This window comes from Ursus americanus, chromosome 8 (genome assembly GCF_024610735.1).
Source record: "Ursus americanus isolate L20-20 chromosome 8, mUrsAme1.1.p, whole genome shotgun sequence".
In the NCBI taxonomy this organism is placed as follows: domain Eukaryota; kingdom Metazoa; phylum Chordata; class Mammalia; order Carnivora; family Ursidae; genus Ursus; species Ursus americanus.
In genome coordinates this window covers 19,223,391-19,241,365 of record NC_142134.1, presented here as the reverse complement: position 1 = coordinate 19,241,365, position 17,975 = coordinate 19,223,391, and the positions used below count along the sequence as shown (strand labels likewise).

The window sequence follows — 17,975 nt, the reverse complement described above, 5'->3', positions numbered from 1 at the left end:
TACAGCAAGTAAACAGTTACTATCTGAATAATATATTTATACAAATAAATATAGGTAAAGAAGGAAACACAGGACCAAATCTGGTTCTTTACACTCAGCAATTTTTGTATAAGGATTATTGTTTTTATGTAAATTGAAATACCAACAAAACATAAACCACTATTCTTAAGGAATTTAACATTCAAATAAAACTGGATATAACAGGCACTTGTAAGTTCTAAATGATATGTGGATAACATCACACATGATACGAACTTCACAGAAGGGCAAAACTGCTGCGTTTCCCCCACATTTTTGGGAAGTTGGTGAAAACTGAACCCCCCAGAAGCAAGACCTAAACTGGGTTTCACAAGAGATCAGGCTTATTCATTTCTTGGTTCTGTGTAATAATATTATAATATTACACAATTACAATAATGTAAGTGCTATGTTAACTAACTGAATGTAAATTAAAAAATACATAAAAATAGGGGCGCCTGGGTGGCACAGCGGTTAGGCGTCTGCCTTCGGCTCAGGGCGTGATCCCGGTGTTATGGGATCGAGCCCCACATCAGGCTCTTCAGCTAGGAGCCTGCTTCTTCCTCTCCCACTCCCCCTGCTTGTGTTCCCTCTCTCGCTGGCTGTCTCTCTCTCTGTCAACTAAATAAATAAAATCTTTAAAAAAATAAAAAAATAAAAAATAAAAAATATATAAAAATAAAAAAAGAAAGGAGCATAAAAAAATAACGTAAGTGCTGCTCGTCAGTCCTCATTTTTTCAAACTAACCAAAACAAATACAGAAAACTTTAATATTGGTACCGAACACAATAAAAATATTTTTAAAGTCTTAACAATATAAAAATAGTGTAATTTACAAAAATTGGCAGAAATAAAAATTTGGAAAAGAAAAAAAATTGGAAAAACTGGGAGGAAGTACATAAACGCACTAATTTAATATTGCATAGAAGAGTTTTGAGTAGTACCATATGAAGCTGATATATCATAACATGGATGTTTAGGTAAATTATTTACATTTATAAAGATATCCACAAGAACAACACAAACTTCTAAAAACTTCACTGGTAACCGAAAGATATTTGAGAGGGACACTGCCATTCTACCCCTCATGTCCACAGAGAGGGCATTTTCCTTGCACTCTGTAAGAGGAACTAGCAGAGGAGGAACACTTCCAGCCCTTCTCTGTCCTTCACACTGTCCTGGGAGTGGACTGACTGACGTTTTTCAGGAAAGAACCGCAGCACGCTCACATCAGCTCTTCAGGGCATCTTTTTATAGTTGTCTTCCCACCCAGAGAAATAGTCCATATGGATAAGCTGCCTGCACCTTCAAGGAAAGTCCTACAGTACCTAAACTTGCCTGTAACTAGGTTAGTAAGGTGGCCTAATACAGGGGTAAAGCTAAAAACATGTTTATTAAATCAGATCCTGGGGCTATAGAGGCAAGCAGAACAGCCCAGCTCTCAGAGATTTCTATGTTCTAGTTTGTTACAAGGCCCACTATGGTTGCACATCTAAACTGTAGCCTCCAATATAGCTTATGGCAGCACTAAAGCTGATATTTTGATTTTCCATCTCTTACTTGGTTACTTATTGTCTTTATAATACTCCAACACTAGTAAGCGGAGGAGGGAGAATGGGGAAGGGGAAGACGTTCCCTTCTCATTCCTAAGGTAAATACATAGTGAACACCTTCTATTTGTCAGCGACCATTCTAGGCACTGAAAACATACCTGCGAACCAGATAGTCAGTCCTCAAGAAGCTTATATTTGGGGGGATCTTTTCTGTACATTCTGGTTTTCTTTTAAACCTTGTACACACACAATTCTATAATAATTGTTTTAGTTACTTATGCAAGGATGGAAATAACTGGATGAATAGTTAGTATTCAATAAAAAAAAGTAGAAAATCATAAAGGAAAAGACTCCAAGGCAGCAGTACAGACAGACAGTAGAGAAAACTAAACAGGAGGGATGAGAAGATTAATTAATTAAATCCAAAGGATGGATTTATTAGTGACATAATCAAAGGTCTATTTTAGGAAGATTAATCTAGGGATGTAGTATAGATTGGAGGGAGAATAGACAAGCTATAGACAGGCAATCATGTAACAGTTCAGTGTGAAAAGATGAAGAATCAGGCAGAGTAACGGCAAAGTAAAAGGAAGAATTAAATCCAAGAGATTTCTAAAGAGCAATATCTGGACCTGAGGAATGAATATAAGAGTTCAAAAGAAAAGTTCTGAGCCTGACTAATAGAAGAATGATAGCAAGAACTCAGCAGTAACTGCAGAGGAGATCATTCATTCAGTTTTGACAAAGGTGAATATATATAATTCTACGATGTGTGTAAATTCTATAACAATGATGGGGAAGCTGAAAAATATAAGCGTTTTTTTCATTTTTATTTTTTTAAGTAATCTCTACTCCCAATGTGGGGCTTAAACTCATGACCTCGAGATCAAGAGTCGCATGCTCTACTGACTCAGCCAGTCAGGCACCCCAAATAATATAAGTTTAGTATCCTACTTTTAGGCATTATTACCAAGAGGCTCACTCTCATCATTATATACAGTAGGCATCGGATTAGACTGACAGTAGAACAGCTAAAATCTTTGTAAGTGTAAAATTAGACAAGTTATTAATTTCTCTGTGCCTTTCTATCTACAATATAGGGGTAATAGTAGTAGCTATTTTATAAGCAGTTGTGAGAATTTAATGAGTTACTATATGCAAAATGCTTAGAACAGTAGCTGGCACATAGTAAATAAATATACTTTAGCTATTAAAAAATACACTTTAGCTATTAATATTATTAGTAATGAAGTTTTGTTGTACCTGTAGTTTGTATGAAGAAAGCAACCCAACACTGAACAAATGGACTATTCTATGCAAGACTTAAAAAACAGTAGTGAAGTAAGAATATTTACGAAAGGACTTTATTTCTTCTTTCTGGTCTATAGGGATAACCAGACTCGTCTAAGCTGAAGTTTGAGGACATTAATATGGCAATGATACAGACACAATACCAAAAGCACAGGCAACAAAAGCAAAAATAGACAAATGAGGCTTCTGTGCAGCAAAGGAAACAATCAACAGAGAAAAAAAGCTACAGAATGGGAGAAAAATATTTGCAAATCATTTATCTGGTAAAGAGTTAACATTCAGAATATATAAAGAACTCCTACACCTCAATAATAAAAAATCCCAAACAATCTGATTTAAAAAATGGGGAAAAGACTTGAATAGACATTTCTCCAAAGATGACACACAAACGGCCAACAGATACATGAAAAGATGCTCCACATCACTAATCATTAGGAAAATGCAAATCAAACCATAATGAGATATCACTTCATATCCATTAGGATGACTATTATCTAAACAACCAGAAAATAACACGTGTTACTGAGGATGTAGAGAAATTAGAACCGTGTGCACTGTTGATGGGAATGTAAAATGGTGCAGCCACTATGGGAGACCGTGTGGAGGTTCCTCAAAAAATTAAAAATAGAATTACCTTAAGATCCAGCAATCCCACTTCTGGGTATATTCCCAAAAGAGTTGAAAATAGGATCTCAAAGACATAAATGCACACAAATGTTCTTTGCAGCATTATTCACACTAGCAAGAGGTGGAAGCAACCTTAATGTCCATTGACAGGTTAATGGATGAAGAAAATGTAGACTATTATTCAGCCTTTTAAAAGTAGGAAATCTTGTCATACACGGCAACATGGATGAACCTTGAGGACCTTATGCTATGTGAAACAAGACAATCAACAAAAAGACAGATACTGCATGATTCCATTTATATGAGATATCTAAAGTTGTCAAACTCACAGAAACAGAAAGTAGAATGTGATTACCAGGGGCTAGGAAAGGGAAAAATGAGCAGTTGTTGTTCAATTGGAAAACAGTTTCAGTTTTGCAAGATAAAAAAGTTCTGGAGATCTGTTGCACAACAAATGTATATAGTTAACACACCGTACTGTACATTTAAAAAGGGTTAAAATGGTAAATTTTATGCTACATGTTTTTTTACCATAAAAAAGAAAAGAAATTGGCAATTAAAAAAAAGTTAGAAGGAAGGAATAAAGAGAAGGAAGGAGGATACACAGAAAAAGAAAAAAAAGATTGAAGGAAGGAGAGACAGAGAAGGAAGTTAAGGTTAATAAGGAGATGGACACCATAGAGTATATCCTTAGTTTTTGATGTAATACTGTATGGTAACTAACAAGACATAATAAAAAATTATTATAAAAAGAAGAAATAAAACTATTTAGTTTTGTCTCAAAAAAAAACCAATAAGGGGATGGACAGTGTGAAGGTTGCACAGCAATGTAAATGTACTTAATGCCACCGAACTGTATATTTCTTTTTTTTTTTTTTTAAAGATTTTATTTATTTATTCGACAGAGACAGCCAGCGAGAGAGGGAACACAAGCAGGGGGAGTGGGAGAGGAAGAAGCAGGCTCATAGCGGTGGAGCCCGATGTGGGGCTCGATCCCATAACGCCGGGATCACGCCCTGAGCCGAAGGCAGACGCTTAACCACTGTGCCACCCAGGCGCCCCCGAACTGTATATTTCTAAATAGTTAAAATGGTAAATTTTATGTTATTTATATTTTACCACAATTTAAAGTAAAAAAGAAAAACAGAAGATCCAATTTTTCCTGAGAAACCATTCTGAATGATGAAAAACCTACAGACACATCTCAATCTTCTTCCATCTGAGTGATCTTATAAGAACGCTTTACTACAAGAAGTCCTTTGTGCTTATGGACCATAAAAACAAATCCACCTACTGAAAAGGAAGCACCAACAGGCCTTCGGATCCACTTGGGTGGCTTCTTCAGAGGCAACACTATATTATGCTGAGCAGTCTGCTGAGGAATTTGTAATGGAGGAAGGGGCTGTCCTGTGCCAAAGGGATCAAGATTCCCAAAAGATGATGAAAGCTAAAAAATATAATAACATGAGAATTTGTAATTTATACAAGATTATGTTACATGTTTCAAGTCATACCCATGAAATATTTTTATCACAATTATCCAATTAATCAGTAGCACTGATTAGTAAAGTCATTTTCAAAATAATTAAACAATAAGATATTTTTACAAGTGTTATGATTGAAAATTTTAACACTTCCTATTACCTTGTCAACTTGTTTCTGCCTTAAGCCATCTGCGCTCCCACCCATGATAGAATAAACACTGATACGACCATCAAAGGAAGCCGCTGATAAGACAGCAGGATTTCTGGGACACCACTGAATATCAAAACACCACTGTGTGTTGGTGGGAAGTTCATATAACACCTAGGCAACAACGACAACAAAAGTCAGAAAACAGTGTAGCCACTTTACAGCCAAAACACCCGAATTAATATGATCAACATGTGCAGCTTAATTAAACAATTACTTTTAGAAAGTATGTTGAGCCAGGAAAAACAACTGTAAAAATTCGTTTAAAGTATAAAAGGAGTCCACAATGGTGATCTATTATAATAAAAATGAATACTTCTTCAAAATTTTGACCAGATTCAGAATAAGTACATACAAAAACTAAGGTTTTTCTGTGTTTATTAAAGTGGTAGTAGCAGGTGCATCTGAAAGACCAGAACAAATTAGAGTCAACTTGTTAAAACTCTAAAAGACAATGGTCTCTGCCCAACTATTTTTGCTTGCCAAGATCCAAACAACCATATTTAGGCTACTTGAAGACCACATTTAAAAAATAAGCTCAAGAAGGAAGAATTCACTGAGAAATTTGGTTTTGAGTCAAACAAAACCATGTATACATCATTTGTTTTACTGCAGAATGGAAACAGATTCACCATAAACAGTTTAGACGGAAAAGAATATGGAAAAACTATTAAAAAATGGTTGGTATAAAACCTTTACAATGTAATAATTACTGTTAACTCAAAGTTAGTGTGATCGTAACTGATGCTCATAGGAGCATAGGTTTTCTTTCTTTTTTTTTTTTTTTTAAGATTTTATTTATTTGAGAGAGAAAGAAAGGGCACGAGCACAAGCAGGGGGAGGGGCAGAGGAAGAGGAGGAAGCAGAGTCTCCGCTGAGCAAGGAGCCTGACAGACTAGCGGCTGAATGCCAGGGTCCTGGGATCACCACGTGAAGGCAGATGCTTAACTGACTGAGCCACCCAGACACCTCGGTTTTATGGTTTTTAAGAAGTCAAATTATCTTAACTTTGACCTTGTGGGATATTTTAAATGTTTTATTTTAAAAGAAAACAGAATTAAGTGAAAAGGTACTTAGCCTACTTATCTTTAGGGCTTAAACTGGTTGATAAGACTCATTATTCACATTACTTAAACCACTGTTCTATTCCTAATTTGCACTCGAATAAAAAAATCTACTAAACTTTTTAGTTGCAGCGTGTACTAAAAGTTTATTCCTTCAAAGTCCAAGCACACACAATTAATCATATGCAAAATTCATTTTATCAAATCATATAACTCAGAAAATTAGAACAGTTAATTTCCATGATTTTGAACTCACTTGGGAAGGCACAGTATAAAATACAAGATTTTACTGTTTTTTTGTTTTGTTTTTTAAAGATTTTATTTATTTATTTATTTGACAGAGAGAGAGAGAGAGGCAGCGAGAGAGGGAACACAAGCAGGGGGAGTGGGAGAGGGAGAAGCAGGCTTCCTGCTGAGCAGGGAGCCCGATGCCAGCTCGATCCCAGAATGCTGGGATCATGACCGGAGCCGAAGGTAGACGCTTAACGACTGAGCCACCCAGGCGCCCTGCAAGATTTTACTGTTTGGTCTACAAACATATGAGGCAAAACTTACCACTTTAATTTTTTTCTCCTGTCTCCCCTAACTTGAATATTTCTATATTCTTCTAGATACCACTGCATCTGAAAACTTTAAACCACAAATCAAATAACAAAAGTGCTGGTTTCTATTTTAATATTATAGGGTTAAAACCTATTGCAGAGGGGTGCCTGGGTGGCTCAGATGGTTAAATGTCTGCCTTTGGCTCAGGTCTTGATCCCAGGGTCCTGGGATCCAGCCCCTCGTCTGTCAGGCTCCTTGCTCAGCCGGGAGTCTGCTTCTTCCTCTCCTTCTCTCCCTCCTCCCACTGGGGCACGAGCTTGCTCTCGCTCCCTCTCTAATAAATATATAAAATCTTAAAAAAATAAAATAAAAAATAAAAACTTTAAAACACAAAAATCTATGGTCTCTTGCCCAATACTGAAAAAGAGGGAAACCATTCATTCAACTAAGAAAAATAATTTTTAAAATATTTAAGAGATTTTTTAGCCCATTAATTTAATCCAAAGCAATTAAAAGCAGTTAGGTTATATTTATATTGAAGAAGAGGTAAAATTTCCCACATCTAAATTTCTGTGGGTAGAACATATGACAAATATTGTAAAGTATATTCCTCCTGTATAGTTCAGAAGGGAAATTAAAAACATATATTTAGGGGCGCCTGGGTGGCTCAGTCGTTAAGCGTCTGCCTTCGGCTCAGGGCGTGATCCCGGAGTTCTGGGATCGAGCCCCATGTCAGGCTCTTCTGCTGGGAGCCTGCTTTTTCCTCTCCCACTCCCCCTGCTTGTGTTCCCTCTCTCGCTGGCTATGTCTTTCTCTCTCAAATAAATAAATAAATAAAATCTTAAAAAAAAAAATAAAAAAATAAAAATAACATATATTTACTGATTCCCAAACATCAGAATCTTCAGAAATGGTAAAGCAGGAAAAAGACCCAAACCTTGAACACTCCTGCTTTAAAGACACTGATTTCCAGAGATCACATGTTAAATAAATCAAACCAAGTATCTGAGTGTAGGGAAACACCTTTTATTAGAAATGGGGGATAGGGAATGATTACTAATTTCAAATATACTATTTCAATGGCTGATTTTCTTGGATGAAACAGGTGAGCTTAAATAATATTCTTGATAAAATCTCTCCTAGATTAACATTTCACACATACCTCTATCTCCATGTCCTTAATTGTATTAATGCACTAAAGAATCCACATGGAAAATTTCTTATTCAGCTAGAGATAAAATATAGCTATAAGTCCGAGAAATATTTCCTCCTCGTACCTCTCCTGTATTTGGGTTGGAGCAGAGAATCTTAGCATCTTTTCCGCAACTTAGCAACAATTCAGGATCTGCCATGCTCCAAGCAATTGCCAAGATCCCCCTATAAAAAACACAAAGTGAAGAAAAAAATTTTTTTAAAGATTTTATTTATTCATTTGAGACAGAGAGATACAGAGAGAGAGCATGAGCAGGGGGAGGGGGAGAGGGAGAAGCAGACTCCCCACTGAGCCAGGAGCCAGATGTGGGGCTCGATCCCAGGACCCTGGGATCAGTACCTGAGCCTAAGGCAGATGCCTAACCATCTGAGCCACCCAGGCGCCCCAAAGTGAAGAAATTTTTAATCTTCAGAAAACAAAGTCTCCAAATGATTCCTGTCTAGGCTCTGAAGACACATGCTGCTAACAGAAGTATAATTTCATACAATATTTACAGAAAGCAATTTAGGAATTTGCATGCTCTTTGATCATTTTGAAGATATTCAATATTCTCTCAGAATCAGGAAAACACAGTATAGGAAAAGCACCCAAATTGCTTAAGACTGTCTTTGTTTCCAATATTTTATTTTTAAAAAGTTAAAATCTTTGTGAAAATTGTAAGGACAGTATGATGTACAGCCTTATACTCTTCACTTTGACTCACTGGTTTGGCCACATTTACTTTATGTGCTTTTCTCTCTCTCTCCATATATACACTGACCATTTGAGAGTTAATTACAGATATTATGACATGTCACCCCTACACTTATCTCTGAGGATAAAAACATTCTTCTGCATAACCATACATAACACAATCACATACTGAAAATATTTATTATTTATATGCAATATTTTAAAATATATAGTCCAGATTCAAATTTCCACAATTGCATCAATAATATACTTTCTAACTGCCCCCCTTTAGAATCCAATCATGCATGTCAAGAATTTCAAGCATGTCAAGAGTGCCTTTTGAAGAAATTTGTACATATTTAATATCACATTTTAAAGAACATTTAGGTTCTTAACTAAGTATTAAAGACAAAAAAAAGCACAGAATTATAGAGCAGGAAAGGACCTTAAATATCATCTAATCCAACTCTTGCATATATTATTAGAAGGAGAGAATTGAGAAATCAGAGAGTTGATTTGCTCCTGCAACTCAGTGTGGTCTTCTGTCTTGCTAAATTATGATCACACCTAAAATTGGCAGTAGAATATAGTGTTAAGAGCACGGATTCTGGGATCAAAATGTTTAGATCAGAAGTCAGCACTTGACTAGTTATGTGACCTAGGCCAAGTTTACCTTGCTGAGCTTCAATTTCCATTTTGTAAAATGAGTTAATAGTATCTACACCATAGGCTTGTTATGAAGATTAACTGATTTAAAATCTAAAGTGCTTGTACACTTTACATGTTATACAAATGTTAGTTGTCCTCCCACTATAATGTAAACTCCCTGAGGGCAGGGAGTTTTATCTGTTATATCACCGAATCTTAGCACAGCTTGGTAAGGGCACGTGTTCAAGAAGTATGTGTTGAATGAATGAACAAAACCTTATCTAACATGGAAAAATATTAAAACTTACCAGAATTATCCCTTCTTTACTAAAAAGCTGACAGAAGCATAAAATCTAAATAGGATTACATATTTACTGGACTCTCTTCTCCTTTGTAAGAAGCTAAAGGAGAGGTCACAAACTTCAAGACTTCTTAGTGTGCAAATCCACTACCCAGTGGGAAAATGGGATTTAAAGCTTTAGTCTATATATCCCTAAATAAGAAAGAAAGCCCAAAAGTACTGAGAAAATGTTATAACATTAAAAGGGATTTGTTTCTTGTTTAAACTGTTGAACAAATACATATGAACTCCCTGGGTACCTGAATATCAATGTTAGGAAATATGCCAGATTACAATTAAATTTAATGCTATCAAACCTAACATGAGAACATTTGCATATCTTTTTATTTTTTTAATTTTAAATAAAAAAATTTTTTTTAAGTAATTTCTACACCCAACGTGGGGCTCGAACTCACAACCCCGGAGACCAGAGTTGCACGCTCTATGGACTGAGTCAACCAGGCACCCCACTCCTATCTTTTTAGAGAATCTGCACGTTTATTACAATTAAAAGCAGGGGCACCAGCATGGCACAGTTGGTTAAGTGTCCAGCTCTTGGTTTCAGCTCAGGTTGTGGTCTAAGGACTGTGAGATCAAGCCCCGAGTCGGAGTCTGTGCTGTCTACTTGAGATTCTCTCCCTCTCCCTCTGCCCCTCCTGCTCGTGCTCTCGCTCTTGTGCTCCCTCTCTCTCTCTAAATAAATCTAAAAAAAGTAATAGAAAATAAATTAAATTAAAAGCAGAATAATCCACCTAATTTCTCAAAAATGCTTTTAAATTAAAACAGAAACTTAGAAATAAAACAAACTTTTAAACTGTTTCTTGTCATTGAATGTTATGGAAGACTCTTCATCAGTATTATGACCCTAATAAAGATAATGGGAAATATCCAAACTGGATGTCAAGAAAGTTGTACTAAAGTGTTGTGACATACTGGAATTTCAATCTATCACTTATAACGTGAAAATCCTTTATCACCTTTTTGTATTGTTATGATATGAATTGGCTACCCTTTTTGGGAACAGAAAATCAGATGACTATTGCTTCAAATAAAAACCATTTACACTAACTTTTACAAGATAGAGACAAAAGAGATTCCTTAACTTAAAAATAATTATCTGATAATTCAAAATAATAAATTAAATGTGTTTTTGAAAATAAACAAATCAAGTTCCTTAGAAGAGCAGCATGATACCTGGCATGGTTTTCCAAGACGCGGAGTGGAGAGGAAGCAAAGCGAAGATCCCACATCTGGACCACCGGTAATCTGTCATCCTCAGAGGCAAGGACCATCTGAGTCGCAACATCAGGATGCCACGCCAACCCAGAGCAATGCATCTGCAGATAATTAAGGCTCACAATGTATCAATCCTATTACTTTATGAAGAGCCAAAGTAGCTTGAGGAACATGCCTTTGTTGAAACAAATAGTAGAAAACATCAGTTCAGGCTTAGTTTATTAAAAAACAACAACAAAAAATAAAACCTAAAACTATTACATTTTGAATCCTGACAGCTATCTCCACGGCCTGCATTTGGAGCCTTCAAGCTATGATGTCTCTTTAAAACCATTAAATTTTATTGAACAGCCTTAAACAGTACTCTTAAAAGTAAAAAGTTTTAATGTTTTCAGTTCATCCAGCTATTTGATACACAGCACCATTCTGGATTAGAATAATTCTATACCAAAAATGAGTTTACTTGTCAAAATTGTAACTAGGGGAAAAATTTTATATAAATTTAAATAAATTCTAATACTTTCAGAAAAATGAAAACAGATTAAAGAATATAATAACGGGGCGCCTGGGTGGCTCAGTTAAGTGTCTGATTCAGTTTCAGCTCAGGTCATGATCTCAGGGTCTTGGGATCACCCCCACATCAGGCTCCACACTCAGTGGGGAGTCTGCTTCTCCTGTCTCTCTCCCTCTGCCCTTCCCCCTGGAGCGTGCTCTCTTCTCTCTCAAATAAACAAATTTAAAAAAAAAAGGTAACAAAAAAATTCCACACTTTTCCTCTATTTTGTCAAAAAAATCAAGACAAAACATCTACAGCAACAGCTACCATTTAAATTTTCACATGGAATAAATTAACAGTATTACTAGGAATTACCTGGACATTCAGATCCTCCTAAATGTTCCAGAAGATAACGGAAATACTTAATGTATGCTTTATTCAATTGAAACTTGTTTTAAAATTCCTAATTCATTGAAAAACAATATCCTGAAGAAATATTTTTTTAAATAGTTTTTTGTGGTTATTGTTAAATTATATATGTATTTTCTGATTCAGGCAAACTTGTTTTTGAAAATGTCGAACTAAACAATATAATTAAAAACAAACTAACAAAATAAGGCCCTTAATTATGTCTATATTATTTTATAGCACATTATGACATAGTATTAAAGAATTTATAAGGTCAAAAATTTAATGTGTTATACAGCTACATCTACTGGGCAAAAGGGAGACTATTAGCTCTCACTTTAGCACTACCTAATCAGAAGAGGTGAACCTAGGAGTTTGGAAACTACAAGTTCACAGTCACACAATTACGAGCTGGAAAAATTTGTACATTCTAGAGAAAGCTAAAGATAAAAAGTTGCTATAATGCTTTGAAACATAGAGTAAAGTAAAAACAACTAGTATATTATGCAATAAGGTATTTAATTAATGATCTCTCTCTTCATCGTTAACAATATCCAACATGGTTTATTAGAAATTTTATTATCTTCCCCAAAGAAAAACCTCATTGCAACATGATTGGTCCATGAAAAGACAGGTTGTGACTTTACAAACATCTGATTTGTTGTCAACACTGACAAACAATATAGAAATACCTACAGCAGAAACACAGCATGTTCCTGTATATGACAAATCAATCACATACTTACCCTGTTACTATGGTCACTAACTTTGATGATAGGTTCATTTTTTCTAAGATCCCATACAGTGGCCCGGCCACTGGGACTGGCTGATGCTAAAATATGCTGAACTTGTCTGTTCCACGCAATGCAGCTGATATCTTCTGGGGGCTAAAAGGAAGAAACTACTAAAAACCATTTCTCAGTTACAATTAAATTTAAGTACAAAATCTAATCCTTCTTTTAAAAAAATGAATAATCAAAATATGATCTATTCATTCCACAAATTTTTTTTATATTCTTAAGTTCTCAATAAATATAATACAATTTAAAGCTCAGGTATATGCCAATTCAAGTATTTTACCTTGTTTAATATTGTCTCATTCACCAGGCATTTATTAAGCTCCTGCTATAAATCAAGCACTTTTTCTTAATTTCCAACTGCCACAAGGTAGGTAATGAACTACAAAGTAGACACTGATCAGTATGATGGACAACTAGGCAGAGCAAAAGTTACAGCCCAGGGGTGCCTGGGTGACTCTGTGGGTTAAGTGTTTGACTCTTGATTTCAGCTCAGGTCATGATCTCAGGGTTCTGAGATTGAGCCCCACGTCAGGCTCCACACTCAGTGGGGAGTCTGCTTGGGATTCTCTCTGTCCCTTGCCCTCTGCCCCTCGCCCCCATGTGCTCTCTCTTTTTCTCTCTCAAATAAATAAAATCTTTAAAAAATAAATAAATAAAAATAAATGATAGATCATATGCTATTATTATACTACTTCTAAAATGGCCAGAATGTTGGGACCCATTATAATGGCTACTCAACTTGAATAGTCTATATAACATAAACTTCAAGGAAGCAAGTGGAAGATTATTCTTTCTTAACTTATAGAAATACATAGGAAAGGGGTTGATTTGTTTTTTTTTTAATTAAGTTTCCTTTCTAGTCTACGATTTTTATTCTAAGGTTAGATATCATCAAAATACTATACAACATAAAATACTATACTATATAAAAAACTGTATCTAAAAAAATTACCAAAGACTTGTCTATTTTATTCATTACTGTATGTCTAGTATATCAAGCTATGTCTGGTGGTAGGCACTGAATAAATATTTGCTGTTGAAGGACTCACTGATACTTTGAAGAACACATTTACTAATACTTCGCTATACTGAAGGAAAATTAGCAACATCTAAACACTGATTTTAAACAAATATATTTTGTGTAAAAAAAAATGAAATAATTAAGTGTTGAAGAACCAATTTTGGTTATTTTAATTACATCAAAATCAATGCAATACCTGTGTTTTGGCTCCTGGTGTCATTGGAGTTGCAAAGTTGTTGAGATCCCAAATGTAGATTTCAGATTCATTAGCACCAGAGGCTACCAGATTAGTCTGCAATAAGAAATAATTAATAATGAAATAGCATTTATGAATAATTAAGAGAACTCTGAATAACTGTTCAGAGATAGAAAGCTCTATCAGTTTTAGGGTATATAACTTTTCTATTTAATTAAAAAAGCAAAACTCATGAATTCCTAAATGCTATGCATAATAATCTGAAACTGTAATAGTTTTTCAGAGAAGCATATTATAAAATTCTATTTCACTACAAAGACAGTATGTCTACTGACATTATTAATACAAGAGATTAAAAAAATAATTATACGGATAAATTCTTAAACAATCATACAACCATATGGGGATTATCATTTGTGCAGGAAGGGGATCTGATTGTGAGACAGAGACAAAAATAGGCAAAACCAATCACTGCTTTCGGACAAATAAATGAATCCTAAAATAATGGCATCTATCTCCAGATACCTCAAAGGCAGCTTCTGGAGCCAGACCAATACAGGGCTGGTAAAATCTCTTGTCTTAAATCCTCATGTCTTTCTAGTTCATTTACATTCAATTTTGTTCTGGGTGGCAGTATTTCTAGGTTACCTCTACTGCATACCTTTAGGGTCCAAAAGACCCTAAAACTGTGACAGGAAGTACAGGAAGATAATGGGTTTCATATATTGGCTTTCATCCTTTATTATTCACTCTCATAAATTCTTCTCTGATCAACTGACATGTAACTATGAAAACAGAGGAATTCTATTGTTGTAGCCACCTATAATACAAGACACTAACCAACAAGCAGCAGCTGTTTAATTAACAAAGGAACTACTTAATCTAAAGAGTAGGCACCATAAACTATAGAAATGAAGTGTAGGTTGATGTATCTCTATACCCTAAGTATTTATTTATAATACAAGAAAAATAACTATTTTAAACTTTCTTAAGATAATACTCATGTTTTGGTTGCTATGCTCTAATATCCTATTAACTCAAGATCTTTGCTAACCTATACATTTATATAACTGATATTCAGTAATGTTTATGATGGCAAAAGTAGACTGACTGATTCTTCATTGCCTGATCCCCTCCATGGAGTTATTATCATTTAGCTTGATCCTAACTCTGAACTCTCCATTCTTCAAAAAAATACACTCACTCATCAACCTGCATGGGGCCACATTTTTAGCTTCAATTCCAAAACAGAGGCATAGCAGATTCATATGCTTATTTCAAATAAGCAATATGTATCTCAAGAATTATGAATAAACGTTAAAAGTCTAACCTGGAAAATATTCACATCCAAGGCTCTTACTGGGCCAGTATGCTTGTCATTTTGGGCAATCACAACTTCCTTGTCTCCAGCTATAATTTTAGAAGGATCATAAAGAATAATATTTCCATTTTCACCACCTGCAATCAGAACTCCAGAGACATTCCCTTTGGGATCCATCTTATGAGGCCCCCAAATCAACTTGTGGTACCTTTAAGAGAAAATGAGTAAATAACTGGTTTTTTAAGTCAAATAGATATAGAAAAGCATTTCAAATTATATATTTAATTCCATACGTTTTCATAAATAATCTAAAAACATTGCTTCTCCTCTAATCCTGGTAACCCTGCATGACTTGGTGAAATGGCATTTTAGTTTTTATTTATATTCATACATGCATGTTTGATTTTATAATCCTGAAGAGTAAGAACTTTCCCTTTATTACCTTATTAAGGTAATATATTACCTTATTAAGAGGTAATTATTACCTTTATTACCTTATTAAGAGATACTATAGTGTCAAAAAGTATACTATGGGCTTAAGAATGGTTTTACCATTTAGAAACCGTGAGACCCTGGTCAAGTTACTGAATCTTCCTAAGCTGCTTTTGGTTCATCTGTAAGACAGAGCTCTAATCAACCACTTTCCTTGATATTATTTGACTACAGAAGTACTCACTGACAAGTGGTCTGTTAAGTAGTAGAGCTGTTAAAGGAGGTATACAAAATTTTCTAAGAAAAGTAATGTATTCCAACAGTGGAAAAGTGACATCAAAATTATGTCTATTATGACAAGTACACCCACTGGTGGAGAATAAAGATTATGGTTTGGCTAGGAGATAAAATATGGAGCTGGCATGGAGGTATACAATGACACAAACGTTGGTGAGTAGGAAAACTGATAGACAAAAGGTATTTGAGGTTCCCATCACAGTGGGAGAGTTCTGAAAAATATGAGCGGTCCCATGAGACTCCATGATTTGACCTATGTGCTGTTAGCTAGAGTACAATCTCTTCACCAAAATCTGCCAAGCTACTGAGACAATAAAGCATATTTTACTACTCAAATCAAAATGTCCTTTTTCTGCATTATGACAGGATGTTAAGTACTTGGAAAGATGACCCAAATACCTACTGTATCAGAAATCATGTCAGCAAAAATCTCTGTGAAATATATTTCAAAATATAGATAAGGACAATGAAAAAAATAACCTACCATTCAGAGATTATTTTTAACACCTTAATATTCATCCAACTACTCCTTTTTTAAGCCGTATCTATACTTTTTTTGGTAAACAGGTGAGAAAAAGGAGATAAAAGACAGTATGTCTACTATATCATGAGAAAAAAAAACTACTAGAAAATTGAGCTTCTCCTTCCTATTCTTCACATGTCAGTTGGCAATAAAAAAGGTAATAGAATATTCAGACCCTTCTTTTACTTTCATAGAAATTCACTCGTATACTTTTTCCCAAAATATTTCATGTCATTGATGGTATTCCCTGCAGTTTCTAATAATAACATATTTATAGACAAACTAGGCATCAACCACAACATAATAACCACAACCATAAATAATGTGAATTTAAGATTCATCAATCTCATACCTGTGAGAAGAGGAGAAAGTGGCACAGGACTTCATATCCAAGGATGGATCAGAAAGGTCTAATTCAAATATCTCAAGGGAAGCACTGGTACTAAACGTTGCATCCAATTGTTGAGCAGATGTTCCTACGGAAAATACATTTATGGTAACTACAATGCAAAAATAAAAGACTCAGAGAAAACCACACAGAACAAATTAAACGCATGTTTTCCAATGATTTCACTCACGAATGCTGCATTAGTGACTAACATCTCAGGATACATGCCATTGAACAGATGCTTAAATTACTATAACAATAAGATTCTGACACAAGGCTCAGAGATGACGTTTGTAGGAGTGGATAGTGCAGATAACTTTTTAAACCTGTAGATATTTAAAAAGCTCTCCGTAAAAACAGTTTCTTAATTTACTATACCTGCTTATAGTCACAAATGATGTAACCCTCTTTTTATATAAAAATGCTAGAATCAAAATTGTTCTTCATTCAAACTGATATTTATTAACTTTTTTTTTACATGTTATCTATTATGCTTAATACTGGAGGAATAAAGATGAAACATAATTCTTATGAATTGAGGAAGACACTACAAATGTTTGATTTTTAAAAAAGATTTTATTTATTTGAGAGAGGGAGAGAGAAAGAGAGAGAGAGTGTGTGCATGAGTGGGGAGAGGGGCAGAGAGAGAGAGAGAGAGAAGCAGACCCCCTCCGAGCAGGGAGCCCCATATGGGGCTCAATCCCCATGACCTGAGCCAAAGACAGGCACTTGACTGACTGAGCCATCCAGGCGAGCCTATCATGATTAATGCTATGATGAACAAGGTGCTAAAGGGAACACAGAAGAAGGTCATTAAATTCAACTGAAAGGGAGGATGGAGTTATCTAATTAGGGAAGGAGAGGCTTTCCAGAAGAGATGAAGCTTGAAATGAGTTTTAAAGGACAGGTATGAATAAGCCAAATGTGGAAAAGAAGAAATTAGGTGACTAATACTATCTTCTCTCTGTTGAACTTACCTGTAGCTAGATAAATGGGATGATTCTGGGCAGGGCTCCAGGCCTGCATGGCCGTACGGTCTACTTCCTTTAACTTCATCCTGCTAAAGAGAATATTTTACATAGAAATATACTGAACACGTAACATAGAACATAAACATTTTTTACACAGAAATACACTGAACCAACCACTACTTCATTAGAATGTCCAAATGCCAA

At 35.1% G+C, this 17,975-nt stretch overlaps 1 protein-coding gene across 26 annotated transcripts in view; it reads right to left on the bottom strand.

The window, feature by feature from the left end:
- The window catches only part of SEC31A (SEC31 homolog A, COPII component), a 73,556-nt gene that overhangs the window by 44,973 nt on the left and 10,608 nt on the right, over positions 1 to 17,975 (bottom strand). For 24 of the 26 annotated variants that reach the window (XM_087864027.1, XM_087864032.1, XM_087864034.1 and 21 more), the window contains exons 2-10: positions 17,778 to 17,860; positions 16,765 to 16,888; positions 15,170 to 15,368; positions 13,840 to 13,935; positions 12,569 to 12,709; positions 10,877 to 11,019; positions 8,087 to 8,186; positions 5,155 to 5,316; positions 4,805 to 4,957 (exon numbers count right to left, since the gene is read on the bottom strand). In XM_087864027.1, coding sequence (XP_087720153.1) covers positions 4,805 to 4,957; positions 5,155 to 5,316; positions 8,087 to 8,186; positions 10,877 to 11,019; positions 12,569 to 12,709; positions 13,840 to 13,935; positions 15,170 to 15,368; positions 16,765 to 16,888; positions 17,778 to 17,856 — 1,197 coding nt within the window. In that variant the 5' untranslated portion in view covers positions 17,857 to 17,860. The remainder of the gene's footprint in view (positions 1 to 4,804; positions 4,958 to 5,154; positions 5,317 to 8,086; positions 8,187 to 10,876; positions 11,020 to 12,568; positions 12,710 to 13,839; positions 13,936 to 15,169; positions 15,369 to 16,764; positions 16,889 to 17,777; positions 17,861 to 17,975) is intronic. The other 2 variants (XM_087864028.1, XM_087864030.1) reach the window with 1 other exon arrangement.